The sequence below is a fragment of the Malus sylvestris genome, chromosome 11 (assembly GCF_916048215.2).
Source record: "Malus sylvestris chromosome 11, drMalSylv7.2, whole genome shotgun sequence".
In the NCBI taxonomy this organism is placed as follows: domain Eukaryota; kingdom Viridiplantae; phylum Streptophyta; class Magnoliopsida; order Rosales; family Rosaceae; genus Malus; species Malus sylvestris.
In genome coordinates, this window is record NC_062270.1 from 5,005,719 (window position 1) to 5,026,805 (window position 21,087).

The window sequence follows — 21,087 nt, forward strand, 5'->3', positions numbered from 1 at the left end:
GGGTGACCCAAAATGTGAACGATCGTATACGTGTTCCACAAATCTCCTTTTTTACACTATGAACCAAGCATTGTGGAGATTAAAATATATTTAGCATATTATTTTTAACACTGATCATCTTGATTTCTGAGTTGGATTGCACAATCTCTAACTCTGATCCCATTAACTCTATTATTGTCCATACCACAAACACCACTATTATCATTAATCTTACTATACCTAATTATCAATCACTCGAAGTCTCTTTACTTTTTTTATTATCTATTTTCATCGTGCATGGAAATAATGCTATTGAAAAATGAAAAACTGGCGTACTTGTTGACACATTCTCTTACACATATTGAACACCATACAATAACAAAGTTATCTCTGTTAAATGAGAAATTCTCGTTTGTCACCAATTCACTACGTAACAAGTGTTTGTTGAACCATTTAGTTCACTTTTTGAACATGCGGAAAGCGTTATTGTATGAGTGATGTCGTCAGGACTGTGCACCGTGTGCAAGAAAGTTTCTCCCGTACTAAAGTGTTAGCAATGGTGGATTGTCTTGTTAATTAGAGCCTTTCACTTCTATCCACTGCATTTTGTGTTCAAGATTATCTTTCACCACCATGGCTTAGGCATTTTACTTCTGCTTTGGTGGGTTTTATACTCCCAAACCCACAGATTCGGGAGAAATGAAACCCAGCAGAATCAAACAATTGGGCCCACAATCCGACGATCAGGCCCATTTTTGAAACCAAACAGATTTAGGCCCAATTATCAATAAAATTACAATTTTACCCACCACCTGGTTGAGCCAATTTCTCAGTAGCTACAAAGTTCCGCCGTCTCCTCCTCCCATAAACCTCGCAAAACCTTTGAGAACAGCGAAATGTTTCGGACCATTCTCCGACGGGCAGCCGGTTCGGGCGGCCCAAGACCCGACCCTTGGAGGCTGATGGCGACAATGAGCTACTCGACGTCCAAGGATACCATAGCCAAGAAGGCGAAGAAGACGGGCAAATCCAAAAACGACCCCTCAGCTACCGCCGGCGACGACGTATCGGAGGCCGACGCGGCTCTCTCCGGTCAAAATTCCCGCGCACGCCAGCTCCAAGCGGACGAGAGGGACCCGTCGCTTGATGTGGGACCCAACGGCCGTCCTCTATTCACTTCCACTCCGACACTCTCTCAGCTCAGCCGCAAGGACACCTGCTCCTACTTCAAGCTCAAGTAAAACCCTAAACCCCGATCGAAATCCGTAACGAAATCGATGTAGCTCTGTATCTGTGTTTGTATGTATTTGTTGGGATGTGATTGTTTTCTTTGATTTGAAGGATGGAGGAATTGAACAATGTTTTGCCCGAGGGGTTGCCATTGGGGATGGTGAAGGAGTTCGAGGATGCAATGCAGAGCGCGGTGCTCGTCCGCCAGAACTTTCTCGATCTTCGTGACAATTTTCGAAGGATTGTGGACCCGCCATTGGACTCGGCTAGCAGCAAAGGTGTGTGCTTTGTGTTCCATTGGTTTTCATTTGATTGATCCTTTGCTTGTTTAGAGCTGGTAAAGTTTGGGACGAATGTTGTCATTCGGCACGGTTGAAAATGATCATCGTTGGTTGTAGCACAGTATGATCTAACTCGACTTTAAAGTTCCGGTTTCGATAACCATAGATTTCCGAGGGGTCATTATGCTAGAAAATTGTTAATCACTGGAGTTGAAGACTAGGAAGCTAAAAAATTGTATAAATTCTTTTGATTTCTTAATCTTATGAGGCCTCGTTATGCTTTTTATAGATTCTTATATATCCCTTTGTAGATAATCGATGCTGTAATGCATGTTTAGTTTCGTGTACATGTCGAACGATGGGTCACATGTAAGATGGCCTTATCCATGTGTGCCTTTTCAGGTACAAAAGCTCAAAGGCAGATTGTCTTGGACGGTCCCGTAAGCTGTGGAAAGAGTATTACTCTTGCAATGTTAGTTCAATGGGCTCGTGAGGAAGGCTGGTTGGTTTTATACGTCCCGAGAGGCAGGGAATGGACTCATGGAGGCTTTTTCTATAAAAACCCACAAACAGGTCTTTGGGACACACCTGTTCAGGCTGAAAATATTCTGAGGGTAAGATTGTGGAGCTTTTTATTTTCTTTATTATAATATGCTATTAACTTAAACAGGATCAGTAATCTATGTAGGTTTACCTATGAAGGGATTAATCTTTGACAATTGAAAATAGTGCATAAACCTTATCTGTCTCAGTGATCATTCCTAAAAGAAATGATTATCATGGTTTATGTTTGAAATTTTGAATTAATGTGACGTAAATGATGGTTCTCTGTTCATTATGCAGTTCTTGAATTTCAGCTTTTGATCATCTCCATGGCTTTATGTTCATCTAATGTGTCATTTTATTCCAGGATTTCCTGAAGTTTAACGAATCCCATTTAAAACAATTGTCGTGCCAAATACTCGATCCTATTCCTTTGGGAGAGGGTGCTGGTGTTGGATGGATGAGAGATGGAACTGATTCCATGGCAATGCCCGAAGGTTCAACTCTATATGACCTAGTTAATTCAGGAATCAGGCACACTCATGCAGCTGTTGGAGTAGTGGTTCGTTTGAGGAAGGAATTATCTGTTGTGAAAAATATCCCCGTGCTTATTGCAATTGATCAGGTGCGACCAATCACTAGATAATTGATAATTTAATTTATTGGATGAATTTTGTTTCCGGAGCTGTGTTGTAAACTTTTGCTATATTTTTGTGCTCATTGTCTGCAGTATAATAACTGGTTTACGTTCAGTGAGTATGAAGAGCCAGTAACTGTTCGTTCTACTCGACCAATACATGCTAAAGAACTCGCTACGGTAGGTCCCCTATGTTTGGTTGAAATAATAATGTGCTGGTGTGTACTTGTAAATTGTAATCTTAATCTGTATGGACCATCAGAATATCCTTTCATCTATTTGTTTCTAGGTTTTGTATTACCGCTTCAAATAATCTTGTTGTCCTTCAGTGTGGTTCTTATTTGATTATTTCACTTATGCAATCAAGTTTGGGTGTACAAGGTGGTAGTAAGTTGTGGTTTGTCTGCAATATGTTGTATATCGGAAACTGATGTGCACATACGTGGTAAAATTCTTCCAGGTGAAGGCTTTTAGATCTATGCGAAATGATGACATGATGGTTGGCGCGTTTTCACATTCAACGGCAGTAGGAAAGCTTCGTCAAGACTTGCCAGATGTACCCGTAGATGCTCGTGTCAACCTATCCCGCTACACTTTAGATGAAGCAGCCGCTGTTTGCCATTACTACCTTAGGTATGCTAGTTAATGCTTGCCATGCGATACTCTTGCTGATCGCATATCTATTGCATGATTGTATGTTAGACTGCTTATATACTCCGGTTTAATTTGTTTTACCTCGGGTCATGCAAATGTCGGTCGAAATTAGTGAAATACAAATTTTTTTAATGGTGTAAGACACGGTTTGGTGCCCCATAATGGTAATGCATTAGAGTCTTTGGGTCAGTGTTTTTTAGATGCTTAAACTCGTCAGGGGCATCCTTCATGTCTAAAGCTTTTGTGATGTCTTTGGCCTGCAAACTTTTCACATTCTCAGCCTTCCCTGCTGTTTTCTATGGCAGACAGCGGCTTATTCGCCGTGAAGCATTCACAGAGGAAAACTGGAAGAAAGTATACTACTTGTCGAACGGAAATGGAGCAGAAATGAGATGGCTACTTCCTTTGATGCGGGCAGATAGTTAGTTCCTTTGAAGCAGGGAAATGGTTGTTCCTTTCGGAAAGGTGACAAGCGAATATGATTTTTGTATCACAGTAGTAACAGAAGACACAAACTGGCAGAGCTGCTTTTTTCGCCTCACGGCCCCTTTGACTTTGATCTTATTCAATCATAATGTGTTTTCGATCGAGGTTTGCACTCGTGATCATTGAACTTCTCGCGCGACCGGAGAAGTGTCTGAAGACGTTGTATCATATGTAGATCAGTTCACAATTTCATATGTATTTGAGAAACTAGTAACGTTTCTCGGTGTGTAGACATAAGACATTCCTACTCGTCTTAATAAATTGATCGGTTCACAATCAGAGGACGAGTGTGTTTGCTCCCACTGGACATAAAAGTACCTCTTTTGAGCAATATTGGCAATTTCAACTGGGAAAATTGCGAGTTTGGAAATAGTTAGGGCCAGCATCCAAAGTAACTCATTAATTACTTTGAACATACCAACCTTTATACACTGCTCTTACATCTTAGGTGAAGCAAGATTCGGGTCACAATTCGTAATTTTATCTTTCTTTGAACAAACGATATTATCTACACTAACAAAGAGGAGTTGGGTTTAGCCTCACAATAGACTAGCAATAATGTGGTTCAAATTCGCTTGTGGTTGTAGCTGCTACGCTGCTCAACTTGAAACATGTAAGTTCATAACCCAGACAAGTAACTGGAAAATCCGAGCCAGTTTCAACCCTTCGCAAACGAAGACCACAATTTCTTTGAATGAAAAGCGAAAACCTAAACTACTTACTTGATCATTGATCTTTACCAAGTGATGCTGAAGTACACCATATTGCGCCTAACAGCTGACAAAGAAATATAATCCAACTCGTGAATGGGAAAAATGGTTGCAGAGCTCATAACCTACCGACCAACCAGTCTGTTTATAAGTATCGGGGGCTTTAACTACTTCATGTCTTCGCATCTCGTTGGTTCTGCCCCTGATAGGTTGTGTTGTAGCACTCTTGCGTTGATAATTTTGAAAATGTTAGATGCCAGTTCTTCTATAATCTGTGATCAATCGAGAAATATTACAATCAAGGCCGCTATCAAAGCATGATCCACGGGTCCAGGAAATATAGTTAGTCGAAATTTTCCTCTCTTTGGCATAAGCTGGTGCAATTTGTACATAAGACTCGTCTGCAACAAGACAGCGCGAAAGAATTCAGACTATATCTCATAACCAAGAAACAGCACCTTAAACAAACTTCTAAGATTCAATTATTGCACTACTAGGTCGCAAAATTGCAAAGTTCAAAAACGATAAAATCGTTGTAAATGCTATTTGCGAATCAGATAATTACACACGACCTTTATGAACAACTTACAACAACGCTCTTGTATGATGGTCAAGTAACAAAAGACGTTGCTAAAATCTTCATACGCAGAACCACACATTTGTTGCTGAGATCTCAGAACTTGTTCATATAACCATGCTATGCAAAAGGATTTAAATTCAAAAGAAAGATGCAGATCCGAGGATAGACTGCATTGATAAATCAACTTCCCAAGTACTAAACCGTAGCAATGATCCCATTACTCAACTTCCCCATTTCTATATCACGACGCTACCACACCGATATATAGACAACAACACTCTTTCTATACAGCCAATAGCTGTGCTACTAAAATTTAGAAACATACAAATGGAACCGGTTACAAATTCCAATAACACACAGATAGAACTGGAGGTAAAGTACATGTGAAAGGCTTGTATATAACCATCCCGAGATTGAAATTTCATTCCACAATAAGCCAATAAACTGTATATAACTGCAGTTGAGTGCCCCCTCCCGGGTTCCATTTTCGCTTAAAAGTTTGTAACTAGTTCCATTTGTGTATATTTCTCAATAAACTTTAAGGCAACAGTCTTCAAAAACCTATTTTTGGTTAGGACTTAGAATCACAGAAGTAGAAGGTTTACCAAGTTTTGCAATCAAATTCCCTCCACCCAATAATCATATGCAAGCAACTCATACAACTGCTTAACTAAACTGAACTTTGTCAAATAAAACAATCCCTGGTTTGCTATGGCCCTTTTGAAAATGCTTCACAGGAAACCATTTCGCTCGAAAGCGCTTTTACAGGAAGCAATTTTGGTTACCGATAAGCACTTTTGGCCATTCTAAACACACAAATTTCAACACTAGCAATGAATTCAAAATCCACACAACATAAAAGCAAATCATACCTGAGCAACTATCTCATTGCCTCTGTAGATGGTGCAAGATTTCTGGAAAGGAAAGCCCTTCACTTTGAAATCACAGGCTGAATCTGCTGAGTTCTCACCAACAAGAAACACTTCCAACTCAGTTCTGGTAAGCTTATTTTTCGTCCTCTTCACTCTAAATTTCAAGTCTTTCTCCTCACTATCTCCCCCTTTGTATCCTTCCCAGCTTCCATGCTACAAATCCCAGAAAACGAACCAGAACCCAAAAGAGAAAATCAAAAAGAAGTTTTTCCAGAAAAATTATTTTCTAGGGAAACAAACAGGGGCCAGAGAGGTGACATACATCTTTACGGCGCAAAGAAAACAGAGGATTTCCGGCGGCGTCAAGCAGCACGCGCTTGTGAGAAGAAGTCTTGGGAGATTGATGGGTGACTTTGTAAACGGTGTCGCCGGAGGAATCGAGGAAACCCAATTCGCCACGTGGAAGGCCGGGATGTTTCTTGGAGACAAAGAGATCGACCGGGATTTGTGAGCTCGTGGGATGAACAGGGGCTGAAGCTGGAACGATGTCAGCCATTTTACAGAAGCAAGGGATTCATTTGAATTCAATTGAGTTTTGGGAATTCTGGAAACTGGGTTGGGTTGATTTATTTGGTGTGAAGAGAAACTGGTTCTTCAGCCGGCTTTTTCAACTTTTTTAAAGACCAAAAGCAGAAAGCTGGTGATGAACAGGCTTTAGGAACGACTTCCGAAACGGAAAAATTCTTGAGTACGGCCCCTCGCGTAAGTATCCGTTGAAGATAAAGACTTTTCTGTTTGTTTTTTAATCCGGATTCTCGATTTCGAGGATCCGTCAATCATATAATCGTATATCGTGCGGTTATAAATTATTTTAAGTATTTTTATTTAATATTAAACATAATCAGTACTTGACAAAAACTGATCACACGATATACAATGAACAAACACGATTCATAAATCCCCATGATCCTCGCCAAAGATCCGAAGACAACCCTGTTGGTTTGTTTTATGGGTGGATGAGTGACGGGTGCAATAGTTGTACTTGAGAATTTCTCCACGTAACAGGACTCCACTCTTATCACCCTAACATCCCGTGCTAGATAGTTTTTCTAGGAGGGTGGTTAGGTTTTTTTCACATCCCGTCGTAGGTAAGTTTCAATTAATCAAATGATATTTACAATGGTGGACTTGATGCATGTAAAAAATATACAACAACCAAGCCTCAAGTCATCATGTGTCAACAGCTGATAAATCCTAAAACGTCATAGTGTTAGATTTTGTCCTAAATATTCCGTTAGTTCTAAGTACTTCATATTCTTTCTTATAGTCGCTTTCAAAGTCTACCTGAGTCTTCCTCTACTTCTTTTGCCAAGAGCTTCCGTTTTGTAGTCGCATCTTACCCGATTCCTTCATTTTATCTTCAATCGCGACTAAGTAATCATGCAAATTTCTTGATAAAATTAAACTTCATTTCATCTTAACCAAAGCATTTTTAGATTTTCAACCCACGTGTTCACAGATGCATAACTCGAGTACATAGTAACACTGTAAAATCTCTCGTCCATAATTTGGTCCATAAATCTCACATCCACTCACTGGACAAAACAATGAAACGATGGACTTGCAATAGCATAACAGAAGAAAGATTTCAATGGCCATACTAATAGATCCATCGCTACAAGGCTGTACAAAAAGGGCTTCATATTCACACATCTAACCACTAATCCATCATTAACTTCCGACATTGGTTTACTTGTCCAGGAGAAATTACCTATAAGACCGTATTCCGGTCTTCACCTTCATCACTTGGATCAACATGGTAATCAGAGTCATGGCCGTCGTTGTTTTCATCGTATATATAATCTTCAAAAAAGTCATTTTCATCTAAATCCTCAGGTTCTGATGATTTGTCGCTGGAACTTTCATTTTCTTCTGATTCATCATCGGAGTTTTCCTTCGCTGATTCCTCTTCTTCCTCTTCAGATATCTCATCCGGATAATCATTTAGCGGGTTGTTTTCAGCTGAAAATCACCAATCAGTTAGAGCAAGAATAAGGAGAACTTCTAGAAAATGGATAAATGAAAGATTGTTTAAGATTACCATTTGAATCATCAGATTCATATTCAGATTCATCAGGCCCATCATAGAAATCCTCGTCATCAACTTGGACCCTGTACCGAAGTTATTATGATCAGTTTAGCAAGAGATTAAGGCGGAAGCTTAACAAGTATGGTACACATGATACTTACAAGGGGAATGGGTTTGAAGTTTCTTCAATAGCCATATCACTTTCCTCCTTCACAGCATACAAGTCATACACATACTCATCTTCCGAATCTACAAACACATAAAAGAAATCATCAAACCGTAACAAGAAAATAATGAGTATTAATATGAAGGCCGAAATCAATATTCAACTCTACAAGAAGCAATTACAAGTGCAGACTGCGGACAGTGGACCAAGGACAAAATGCTATGAAGTATCCGATTCTCCTACCTTGGGTCCAATTAATGTCACTATTAAATGGGTGGCAGCACCTACTGACACGATGCAATCCATTTAAATGTAAAACCAACCTTGTTTGGAACTGTTAGCGTATAAATCTGATTCGATCTCAGAAGCAGCAATTGGGATGAACTCTCTCAGCAGAGGCAAGTAACTGTTCAAAAGCTTCTGGTCCTCCAAAGATATCTCACTGTATTACAAATTTACAATCATAGGGGGTGTCATTTTCAACTAGACTAAAGTACAAGGGCAAGAGAATTCCATGACTAAAGATAACTTACTCCTTAGGTTTTTCTGCAACATCAACACGTATAATATCATAGAAATGACACATTTCATGTAAATTCTCATGTGATGTTTCTTTGTTTCCTCTTCTGCTCCTCCATATTTGTTCAAAACGTGCATTTTTTGCAACAACCTATTAGAAAGGACTCAAAATGAGATAGTGGCCAGGAAAATATTGCAGAACAAATTTCCAAGTACACAACTTTTCATAAAAAAAACACCAGATTTATTAATGAAACACACAAAGAATACAAGAAGCATGGACAGACAAGTAGTTCATAAAACACCTAAAATATAGAAACACAAAAACTCAATGAATAAACCCAAACCAACAGACAGAACAGCATCCTAGAAAGCCGTCACCAATCAAGTAAAAACACACTAAAGGAATGTTCTTGAAATATTTTGACAGCGAAGTCTGGAGAGAAGCAAGAATCTGACTCTATCCCAGATTCCACCCACTTCCCCCTCCTTATTAGAATACTCAGTTTGATCATTTTTATATCATCATCATCAAGCATATAGCTACTTTAAACAACAAAAAACCCAAACAAAAAGAAATGAAGGAAAAAATTTGTCCACTCTGAAAAACTTATTTTGGGATTACATGTGTACCAATCTGGTATAACGTGATTATCTATTAATTAAAACTTGGACCAAAATAAAATGGCATCAATAAGCCATATGTGGTTATTAGTTCTTATTTTCAATCTATCATAAATAATCTTTCACAAACACAATTTTTAATCTAAAAAAAAATAAAAAATCCAAGATTGTGGCCTATACAAATGATAAAAAATTTCACAGAAACTAGCAAAGTTTAAAGTTGCATGATCCTAATTTGAAGCACATTAGAACTCATTGTCTTACAATGGTTATTATCACAAGATAAAGATTGAAATGAGAACAATGGACAATAAACAAAACAAAAAAGTATGAATGGGGCAACTGAATAAATAAGCTCATTGTATGAAAATTTAGTGCGTCGTTATCTCTCTAAGACATGAAAGAACAAATCATATTAATGGAAGCACAAGGGATAACAAATCCTGTACTTGATGGACTAACAATACAATTAACTTATACTATATCACGTACCTCCTTCCTCTGTCTGGCTTTAGACAAAATCAGATCTTGTTTCTGCTATTACAATGGGAATGAAAGAATAAGTTCAAGTAACCTTAGGGACAGTACATTAGAAAGTAAAAATGTAATAAAGTGCGTAAGACCAAGAGGAGGAGACAGATAGCTTACATTCTCCTTTCTCAAAGCGTATTTACGTTCTCCAATCTTTGTTTTACGATCACGCATGTCACCAGTATTAGGGTCCTAAAAGAAACAGTGAGACATTTTCACCAACCTCTTAGTAGTAGATGACATGGGAATCACACACAGAATCTTGCAATGGGAATAATGAACTTGCTGAGTGAGATAGAGAGAGAAAGGAGATTGTGGAGAGGACGGGGGACAGGGGAAGGGGTGGAGGGGTCACAAAGCCTTAAAACAATAAGCTGAGCTACATGGCATTCCTGAACACATGCTTATGTAAATAGTTTACAAAACAAGAATAGTTATTGAACAAAATTAAGAGATGCGCAGCCCTGCTCACCAGAAATGATTTCACAACATCAACACTGGTGTCAAAGCTGCTTACTGTCTCTACATGCTGTACCAAAACCTTCTTGGTTTTCAGTTCTGCTGCATTAAAAATATAAGAAATTAGCACCACGTTTTGTAAGAGTTTTAAAAATTTCCATCTTCTAATGAAATCTGCAAAATCACAAAACCCTATTCTAATTCAACAGAGACAACCAAAAACTGAAAGAAAAAAAACGTAACCTTGTCAATTGCTAATCAACAGAACAATAAAAAATAAAAACTTTGATCATATTCAGCATACTCAGTAACTTTTTAATCAATAACTCCATTAACAACATATCCAACAACTCATAAAGGAATTTCTTTGTTGGGTATAACGAAAATCGCAACTATTTAGTATACAATTTTTTAACAAAACGATTACATCAAAGTGAACAAAAACAGTTGGATAACTTTGTGTTAGTCCAAATATTAGTAATTTCAGTAATTACAGTTCACACACGCGCACATATATAAAACAACAATGCTTGACAAATACGAGCACCATTCGTTACCCTTTCCAGCTGAATCCAACATCGAAAGCTTCTCAAAATCCACCAACGGACGCTTCACCGGCCTCTCATTGATTTCCAGCCCTACATTGCACAATGTTCCGAAATTCGTCACAAATTCCAATTTTTTCACAGTTTGCAAGTTCAAGCAAGTTTATTTTCCACTTTCCTACAGTTTCCCGGCAACCAAACAAGATAAAAAGAGAAAAATGGATACAAACTAAGCGACACTCACAGAAAGCGTCGAGTGAGGACTGCAATGCCTTGCGTTTAACCCTAACGATCACCGGCTTGTCTTCCGGCGGGTTAGGCGAAGCCGAAGAGCTCTCGGCGACCACCGCCATCTGGAGCGGCGATTAGAATTAGGGTTTCGGCGGGAGTTGGAGATGACGGAGTAGAGGGACGAGGCGCGTACTGGGAATTTTGTACAAGCTTTTGTATTGCGGGCATTTCTGCAATTAAGAATTTGGAAACGAAGGAAACGGTCGGGTCGGATCTTAAATGAGTCGGGTTGTTGTGTGCGTAGGCCTGGTAACAAGTTGGGCCGGACTAGTTCAAGTTTCTTTAGATTTTTTTTGGAGGAATTTCTCTAAAAAAACTTTTGATTACCATAGAGAAGACTAGCAAGAATATGGTGCACAATTATCAATTTATTTATTTATTACTAAATTATTTTCGTCCATAAAATTCGAACTCAAAACTTGGTTGAGAAAATGAGATTGTTTTTTTGTTTTTAATTCAATTGTTAGCCACATTTATCAAGTTAATAATTGGACTCTAGAAATACAAGATTTAAACGATGTGTATTTTTTTTTCTTTGGCTAAATAGCCAAAATGGTATTTGAGATTTGCATAACTCATCACTTTAGTCCCTAACATTTCAAATCGATAAAAGTGGTCCTTGAGATTATCCACTATCCATCATTTTGATCATTCCGTTAAAAACTCTGTTAAGTGTCCCGGAGCTCTTGGTCGAAACTTTGGGCAATTTTTCAAAGCTTCGTAACTTAATCGTTTCTTAACTAAATTTGACCCACAATATATCAAAATGAAGATAGGAAAGTGTAGAATAATATTATACCTATTTGGAAGCCCAATGGCTGCCGGAGATGGCCGGAAAATAGCCTCAAAGTTGACTGGTCCGAGGGAAAACTGAAAAACTCGCCGGAAATTGAGTAAACTTTAAACGTTCATAACTTCTTCAATACTCAACGAAATCAAGTGATTCAAAAACAAAAATCATAGTTCTTGACAAGATTAAGTGAATGGTTCTTTTTAGACGGCTAAATCACCGTGGTTGGGCCGAAAAACGGCTCGAAAGTGGCTAACTTGAGACCAAGACAACCACTTTTGAGCCGTTTTCAGCTAAACCACGTCGATTTAGCCATCTAAAAAGGTACCATTCTTTTTTTCTCGTCGAGAAGTATGATTTTCGTTTTTGAATCACTTGATTTCGTTGAATATTAAAGAAGTTATGAACGTTTAAAGTTTATCCAGTTTTCGACGAGTTTTCCAGTTTTCCTTCGGACCAGTCAACTTTGAGACTATTTTTCGGCTATCTCTGGCACCCATTGGGCTTCCAAATAGGTATAATGTTAGTCTACATTTTCCTATCTTCATTTTGATATATTATGGGTCGAATTTGGTTAAGAAACAATTGAGTTACGAAGCTTTGAAAATTATCCAAACTTCCAGCCAAGAGCTCCGGGACACTTAACGGAGTTTTTAACAGAATGACCAAAATGATGGATGATGGACAATCTAAGGGACCACTTTTATCGATTTGAAATGTTAAGGACCAAAGTGATGAGTTATGCAAATCTTATGGACCATTTTGGCTATTCAGCCTTTTTCTTTTGCATAGAGTTCTATCAAAATAAAAGCTAATTCAATATAGTGGAGTAGGTCCCGGAGGCTACCAAGTCTTTGAATAGAGAACAAGAGAATTCCCATTACCACTAGCAGGCCAGCTGGCCCGTGAGCACAGTGGGAACGGGCTTTTTCAAGGAAATAAGATAACAGATCATCTGCTTTTTACGATTCCAATTCAAAGTTGGTAAGCTGCTATCAAACTGGATTCTCATCTGCTTTAAGGATCGTGGAAACTTCTCTTTCCCAAATCCCAATCCAAAAGCAGCTTTTAAGTTGTTGCCTTATTTCCACTGGCTTGAGATTCACAAATCAATGAAAAGAAAAAACTAGTTTTACGAGGAAGTAGAATGAGACGAGAATCTCTAAAATCTTTAGAATATATTAAAAAAATAAAATATATTATTATAATAACTTGTCGTACTATCAGCCATAAAATTATATACTCTCTAATTTTCAACATGCTAGAGTAAGAAATATGTTAATTTCAACTACGTCAAAACACTTGAATACATTTTTTTTTTTACTTTTAACATCATAAAAATGTACCATAAAAGAAAAATCCTCAGGTAAAATCACCCTTCCATTTGATTATTGATAATTTTAAATTCCTTAAATTTAGGTTCTTCAAGTAGCACACTTGTTGTACTACATCATGCATTACTGAATCTACCACATCTCAATCTTTCAAGAAAATCATAAATACATAACTAGCATTTGGTACCATCCTGGCTGGTCCTTCTTAAGATACACACTATACCTATGTTTGGACCTTCAATCCATGCCATATACTATGGGGCACATCTGCTAAGAATTTTTGGGAAATAATTGCATGCTTTGTAAAAAAAACAAAAGCTACAAGATCATAAATTATAGGCAAAGAAAAATGGGAGCAGATATGTGACGCCACCTTTTTTACACAATTTTTTACACATGATTTTGTAGCGCGTACTTGGTAATGTATTCAACTATCCGAACTATCTATCTTTTAAGTCTTCCATCAAAGATCATATCTACCAAAAATCACCTAATACATTCATTTGTAGTGAAGAAAATGGACGAATATGGTTCTATAAAGAAACTATAAACTCTTAATCCAATGATCATATGGTTTTAGATTTGGGTGATTTTTTATAGACATGATCTTTGAGAAAGACCTAAAAGATAGACAATCCCAATTGTTGAAATACATTTATGAAATGAGTCCGATAAAAACGTGTAAATTGTGCAAAAAAAGTTGTGCCACGAATTTGCTCCAAAAAAATAATACAGTCAACTTTAATTAATATATGTAGTCCCATATCTGCAATGCAGCCTATGTGGTTGCCCAATGGGCCAATCTTAAATGGACCTTCAAATTTCAAGAAACTAGAACTTCAATATATATTGTTGTTAAATTGTTCTTTATTTTCCTAGAAAATATACTAGAGAAACCATATTATTGTATGTTTACAACACCTCTAATAACAATTTTTGGTCTAGACTGAGGCCAAGGCTAAGAAGAATCAATATAGTCAACTCCTGTTTCATTAAACAAGTGTCATTAAACAAGTATCTCGTATATAAACAGATATCGTTAAATAAGAGCATCATATGCGTCTCACATATAAACATGTATCACTTAACAAGTCTTTTATGTATAAACAAATGTCTCACATGTAAGTTAAGTTAATGTCCCACTCGAGGCAAAGTTGATTTCGTCCAACTTAGGATACATTGATCCTTGCTCTCTTTTTTGTTTTTTGTTTTTTTGTTTTTTGTTTTTTTGTTTTTTTGTTTTTCTAGAAGTCATCCTAGATAGGGAGTGCTATAGCATTCTTGTTGGGATTGTTGAGAGCCTCAAATTCCTTGTTTTAGAGGTCCATCGATGGATGAGACCTGGGGATCGTTTTCAGGAGACTTTGTTCTGGTGGTTAAGATGCATGTTGTTGCTTTCAAATCCTCTCAGAAACGTTTCAACAAGTCCACCATGCATACAGGTTGAATTTTCAGAATATCTTCAAACCAAAAGGGCTTTCTCTTTCCAATTAGAATTTAAAACGTAAATAAATAAAATACCAAATTATATATTTTTTTTGTATGGATTTAAAGGAGTGTATATTTGATTAATGTGTACCAAATCGATCTAGTCTACATAATTAAACGATAAGGATTATTTTATAAGCAACATTCTACTCTAAATTAATTACATAGATTGTGGAGAGAATCGGGTGAGAGAGGGACGGATTTTCAAACTTGGTGGTCCTTCAGCTTCTTCTTGTACATAAATCATGGTCTGCAAACTAGTAGGAAATTTAACCTCTGTCAATTAGTGGTCCTTGAGCTTAGTGTACCTTTTGGCTATCAAACCGGATTCTCATATGCTTTAAGGATCGTGGAAACTTCTCTTTTCCAAATCCCAATCCAAAGCAGCTTTTTAAGTTGTTGCCTTATTTCCATTGACTTGAGATTCACAAATCAATGAAAAGAAAAGAAAAACTAGTTTTATAAGGAAATAGAATGAGACGATAATCTCTAAAATCTTAAGAATATATTAGAAAATAAAATATATTATTATAATAACTTGTCTTACTACCAGTCATAAAATTATATACTCTCTAAATTTCAACATGCTAGAGTAAGAAATATCCTCAGGTAATATCACCTTTCCATTTTATTATTGATAATTTTAAATTCCTTAAATCTAAGTTCTTCAAGTAGCACACTTGTTGTACTACATCATGCATTACTGAATCTACCACATCTCAATCTTTCAAGAAAATCATAAATACATAACTAGCATTTGGTACCATCCTGGCTGGTCGTCCTTCTTAAGATACACACTACTACCTATGTTTGGACCTTCAATCTTTGCCATATAATATGGAGCACATCTGCTAAGAATTTTTGGGAAATAATTGCGTGCTTTGTAGAAAACAAAAGCTACAAGATCATAAATTATAGGCAAAGAAAAATGGGAGCAGATCTATGAAGCCACCTTTTTTACACAATTTTTTACACACGTTTTTGTAGCGCGTACTTGGTAATGTATTCAACTATCCGAACTATCTATCTTTTAAGTCTTCCATCAAAGATCATGTCTACCAAAAATCTAAAACTATTAAGACATTCATTTGTAGTGAAGAAAATGGACGAAACAGTTCTATAAAGAAACTATAAACTCTTAATCCAATAGTCATATGGCTTTAGATTTGGGTGATTTTTTATAAACATGATCTTTGAGGAAGATCTAAAAGATAAAAAATCCCGATTGTTGAAATACATTACGGAGTAAGTCTGATAAAAACGTGTAAATTATGTAAAAAAAAGTGGTGCCACGAATTCGTTCGAAAAAAAATAATACAGTCAACTTTAATTAATATATGTAGTCCCATATCTGCAATGCAGCCTATGTTGTTGCCCAATGGGCCAATGTTAAATGGACCTTCAAATTTCAAGGGACTAGAACTTCAATATATATTGTTGTTAAATTGTTCTTTATTTTCCTAGAAAATATACTACCATATTATTGTATGTTTACAACATCTCTAATAACAATTTTTGGTCTGGACTGAGGCCAAGGCTAAGGAGAATCAATATAGTCAACTCCTGTTTCATTAAACAAGTGTCATTAAACATGTATCTCGTATATAAACAGATGTCGTTAAACAAGAACATCACATGCGTCTCATATATAAACATGTATCATTTAACAAGTGTTTTATGTATAAACAAATGTCTCACATGTAAGTTAAAGTTAATGTCCCACTCGAGGCGAAGTTGATTTCGTCCAACTTAGGATACATTGATCCTTGCTCTCTTTTTTGTTTTTAGGTTTTTTGTTTTTCTATAAGTCCTCCTAGATAGGGATTACCATAGCATTCTTGTTGGCACTGTTGAGAGCCTCAAATTCCTTGTTTTAAAGGTCCATCGATGGATGGGACATGGGGATCGTTTTCAGGAGACTCTGTTGTGGTGGTTAAGATGCATGTTGTTGCTTTCAAATCTTCTCTGAAACGTTTCAACAAGTCCACCATGCAAACAGGTTGAATTTTCAGAATTTCTTCAAACCAAAAGGGCTTTCTCTTCCCTATTAGACTTTAAAACGTAAATAAATAAAATACCAAATTATATATTTTTTTGTATGGATTTAAAGGAGTGTATATTTGATTAATGTGTACGAAATCGATCTAGTCTACATAATTAAACGATAAGGATTATTTTATAAGCAACATTCTACTCTAAATTAATTACATAGATTGTGGAGAGAATCGGGTGAGAAAGGGACGGATTTTTGAACTTGGTGGTCCTTCAGCTTCTTCTTCTACATAAATCATGGTCTACAAACGACTAGGAAATTTAACCTCTGTCAATTAGTGGTCCTTGAGCTTAGTGTACCTCTTGGCTATCCCATATTGGTGAGGAAAAGAAGAAAGAAAGAGTTTAAATATGCTTATTCCACTCTAACTAACACCGATGCTTTTTATGATAAAAATCGCACATTTGACAGATTGGGCATGTGATAATTACCAAATTGAGGATATTATCGGTATTATTAGATGGGACCCTTGATCTATCGACCTAAAAATTTCAAGAATACTTATGTTTGTAAGTTATAGCTTGACTGAGGTGGCTAGTCTTATATTAATGAATATGTTAATATGTATAACTTTTATGAACTGCAGTGATCGATGGATTGATCACTAACTAGAAGTAGTTGGGCAGTGGAACTACCACTATGGCCAAGATGTAAATGAGGTCCAACCTCCTACACCTAAATAATAAGGAAAAATCAAAGCACTTAATGAGCATGCAGAATGTTCTTATATGTACACGGTAAAACTTCAACTCTAGGCCGAACTCGTCTCATTTCTCTTATATAAAATGATAGGCCATACACGAATTTACACAAGTCTATAATATACTAATTTCACGCAATGTCAGAAACTTGACATTAGAATAGAAAAAATAGTTGGTGTTTAGTATTATTGTTTTCTATAGTAAGAGGCAAATGTACATTGGAACTACTGTAGTTCCAGGACGGTTTGGGAAATATATATGTGAAGATTTTCTGAAAACCCTTTGAATGTCTGGTACAAACCTTTTGTGCTTATCAACTGTTTGATCTAAGCATATCTCGATTGGTTTTGTCGACGACACTCGACAAATTATCTTGATATCATTTATCAGATTGCTTTAACATTATGTCGTATATGTTGATATGTGTGCAACATGGTTTGGCTAACGATAATAAGCCTACTAAGTGTTCGACGAAATAACTCTGTAAATAAAATATTTTATTTTTTGCACGCTTCGTGCTCTAATTTTATCTAAAAATTAAACTTTTAACCCTAGAACTCGCAAAGTTCGTGACTTGAATTCACCACTGTCTATAATATCCACGAGAAAGATTATTTATGTATTACCAAGATTATTTATGTATTACCAATTTATACACAATCAAGCGTTTAAAATTAGTGATATGATAGATTATGTGGTATCCACAGACATTAGTAAAGTCAAAATAATCAAGTTTTTTTTGGGGCATGTGGGGCTTCGTGATGATTGTGGTTTCCCGTGTTGATGTTCTTTTTCCTTTGCGGCAAGTTTGGTTTAGTGAAAGAGAGTTTGATTTATTAGCCAAGTTAATCATGATCATTTGTTTATCCTAATTGAGAAAACCCAATCAGGTCAATTGAAGAGGGACACCGACTTTTACTGGGTTCGGCTTAATGTCAATTTTTATGGCATTGCGTGTGGGCCTAATCAATTAAGCACCAGCATTACATGGTAGTGGCAGAGTCCCTAATCTCAAGCTTAACTATTAGTTTGGGAATTAAAGTTTTGCTTGAATTCGTCCAATATATGCAAAAAGCAAAAGAATACAGAGAAATTATTACTGTTCTTCTTAGGTGGTTATCATGATTGTACTAAAATTAAGCCACCCGTGTTATGTTAGAAATTATACATAACTGGTGCATGTTTCTCAACAACTGTTAATATTAGTGAGAAACACTTCAAGAATTAAATTATAAATTAAAACGAACTGGCCCTCACATATAAACTGTGAATGTCGAGGGGAGTAAAATTGTGTTCATTGGTATTTTTCTTCAAAATCGTGCTTTAAATGTTTCTGACTGTGAAATGTGAGTTTATTTGTGAAAAGCCGTAGACATTAACTAAAACAATGTATTTTACTACCAAGGTGTACTAGCCATAAGGTAGGCTGTCACGTCCCAAAGAAAGAGTTAATTTTGAGCACAATGTCTTGGCAGCCAGGGAAGTATAGCCATGTCAGTATCAAAAGACAACTAGCAAGGAGGTCCAAAGGTAATTACTTAGGGGAAGGTAATTTTGACTAATTAGCGTCCACTTAATCAAACCCTTAATGTGAGGAAAAACTTCTTAACACATGATTGGATAATTTTCAGAAACATGACATATATGACAACCCTCACTCAAAAATTTTAATTTTTGATTAATTTGTCTATCAAGACTATTACTTCCAAGTCACAAACTCTACAAATGGATTACTTAAAAAGATTTCTAACTAAAGGGGTCAGGCTGTTTTAAGGGAAGAGATCTCTGTTAATTTTTTTTATATTTTTAAATAGGAATTAGTTGTGAGACTCATTTCACATCGATCTTCAACAATTCGAACCGTTTTATTTTGTAAGTCTCGATTTATAGATCATTCTTACAAAAAATCGATTTAATTTGAAATTATTTGTCTATTTATTTATTACAATGAAATTTTAATGTTTCTTAGAACATATTGTTCGTCAATTTCTTTTTACTCAATTAAATGTCTCAAATAGTTTTGATTTGATTAATATTTTGTTATGATGATCTACAAGGTGCAACTTAAAAAAAAAAATTTAAGTTCAATGTGGTGTGGGCTCATAACTAATCCCATTTAAAAAAAAAATGAAAATCCCTTCCATTATAACGCTTGTCTAAAAGGTCTGTAAATATATATAGCCGTCACTACATGCCATTCTTTTTACCATGTTCACATTCTCCTCCTATTCTACATACGGTAAATTAACTAGATTATGACATACACATGGGCAATTCCCATTCTTTAGATATATAAGGAATCTTTGAGCCAACTGGTCTACATGCTCTCATGGATGATGTCACACGATTAAATTTGTGACACACATTAACATGGGGCTTTCCCTATCTCTTGTCCTTAAGAAGATGCATGGCCCCTTGTCTTTTCATGGTAAGAGAGCACAAAATCTAGGATATAGAATTTGATGGCATGGTCATAATCCTACCATCTTGCCTATATCACATAATGTGTTTGTAGTTGCACCCACCAACTTGCACACGGCTCATTCCAAAGCTATACTGTACGAGATTTTTTTTTGGGTGAGATCGTGACGCAGCTATGTGTTGTAGTTATCTTCTCAAGGTTTTAACCCTACATACTTTTGTTATAATTGAAGATTCTATACATGTGATTGTATAACAATCTTACTAAAAAATCTTTAATAAACACCGTCTTAAAATATTAACAGCACTAGTGTTGGCATAAGTCAACAATTTATATTTAAAGTATAATTGTAACTTTTGTATTGTAGAGATTTCCTTCTTGATTAATCATACAATTACCTCATGAGGAGTTAGCCTCACCTACAAATGATATAAATACTACGATTGCTTTAGCTTGACTCACTTCAGCATAGCATATTTCTATGGGGCCTTACAAAAAAAGAATTAGGGATTCCATGTACGTAGACAATTCTACTGGTATATATCAAGCCTCATGGAGAGAATAATACACAACAATTCAAATCGTAAAATTCTCCTACTATTTTGTTTCCACAGTTCTATCTACTAGTTCAACTTCAACGGATTAACCAATTACAAAACTCTCTCTATATATATGCATCATGATTGGTGCTTTGACCTCGAGAGCGAGTCGCTTGCTCAAAATGAAGGTGTGCAAAGATGACTTTTGTCAACCGACAGAGTAATTGGATTATCATGTGCTTTGTTAGGACTTCTTTGTCCACTTAGCCTACTAGCAGCGTTTATTAAATTAATCTTTTGCACATTTTCTTCTATAAATGAAGCTTATGTTTGACAAAAAAATAAAATCTTCTTTATACTAATATCACGAGCTCTTTTACATCTAATTGCCTAATTATTAACACCATAATTCCTTGTTTATCTGTTTCTAGCTATCACACTCAAATAAAAACCATTGATTGTGTGAATGTGGTGGTCATTAGAGAACCACATTGCATAAGCACAACCACTATATACCTAGCTACTCTGCTCTGCATGAAGAAAACTTGAAAAGCAAATCAACCT

At 36.3% G+C, this 21,087-nt stretch overlaps 3 protein-coding genes across 5 annotated transcripts; 1 reads left to right on the top strand and 2 right to left on the bottom strand.

Moving 5' to 3' along the window:
- Positions 1-814: 814 nt before the first annotated feature.
- LOC126590919 (uncharacterized) lies at positions 815-4,089 on the top strand. Its single transcript, XM_050256440.1, has 7 exons — positions 815-1,216; positions 1,321-1,487; positions 1,893-2,104; positions 2,401-2,658; positions 2,764-2,850; positions 3,131-3,303; positions 3,630-4,089. Exons 1-7 carry the CDS (start codon positions 876-878, stop codon positions 3,748-3,750), a joined length of 1,359 nt encoding a protein of 452 aa, XP_050112397.1. The 5' UTR covers positions 815-875; the 3' UTR covers positions 3,751-4,089.
- Positions 4,090-4,371: 282 nt separating this feature from the next.
- LOC126590920 (protein LURP-one-related 7) lies at positions 4,372-6,722 on the bottom strand. Its single transcript, XM_050256441.1, has 3 exons — positions 6,295-6,722; positions 5,973-6,185; positions 4,372-4,921 (listed from the first exon to the last, which is right to left on the bottom strand). Exons 1-3 carry the CDS (start codon positions 6,526-6,528, stop codon positions 4,799-4,801), a joined length of 570 nt encoding a protein of 189 aa, XP_050112398.1. The 5' UTR covers positions 6,529-6,722; the 3' UTR covers positions 4,372-4,798.
- A 697-nt stretch (positions 6,723-7,419) lies between these two features.
- LOC126588201 (RNA-directed DNA methylation 4-like) lies at positions 7,420-11,353 on the bottom strand. Of its 3 annotated transcripts, none has more exons than XM_050253276.1 (10): positions 11,150-11,353; positions 10,918-10,998; positions 10,374-10,462; positions 10,019-10,093; positions 9,863-9,904; positions 8,761-8,897; positions 8,551-8,669; positions 8,223-8,310; positions 8,074-8,144; positions 7,420-7,994 (listed from the first exon to the last, which is right to left on the bottom strand). In XM_050253276.1, the coding sequence occupies exons 1-10, from the start codon at positions 11,256-11,258 to the stop codon at positions 7,744-7,746; spliced, it is 1,062 nt and encodes a 353-aa protein (XP_050109233.1). In that variant the 5' UTR covers positions 11,259-11,353; the 3' UTR covers positions 7,420-7,743. The 3 variants fall into 3 exon arrangements, with proteins under 3 accessions (XP_050109233.1, XP_050109231.1, XP_050109232.1); XM_050253274.1 differs by having other exon boundaries at positions 9,863-9,907; XM_050253275.1 differs by having other exon boundaries at positions 9,863-9,907; positions 10,374-10,459; positions 11,150-11,352.
- Between the last annotated feature and the right edge of the window lie 9,734 nt (positions 11,354-21,087).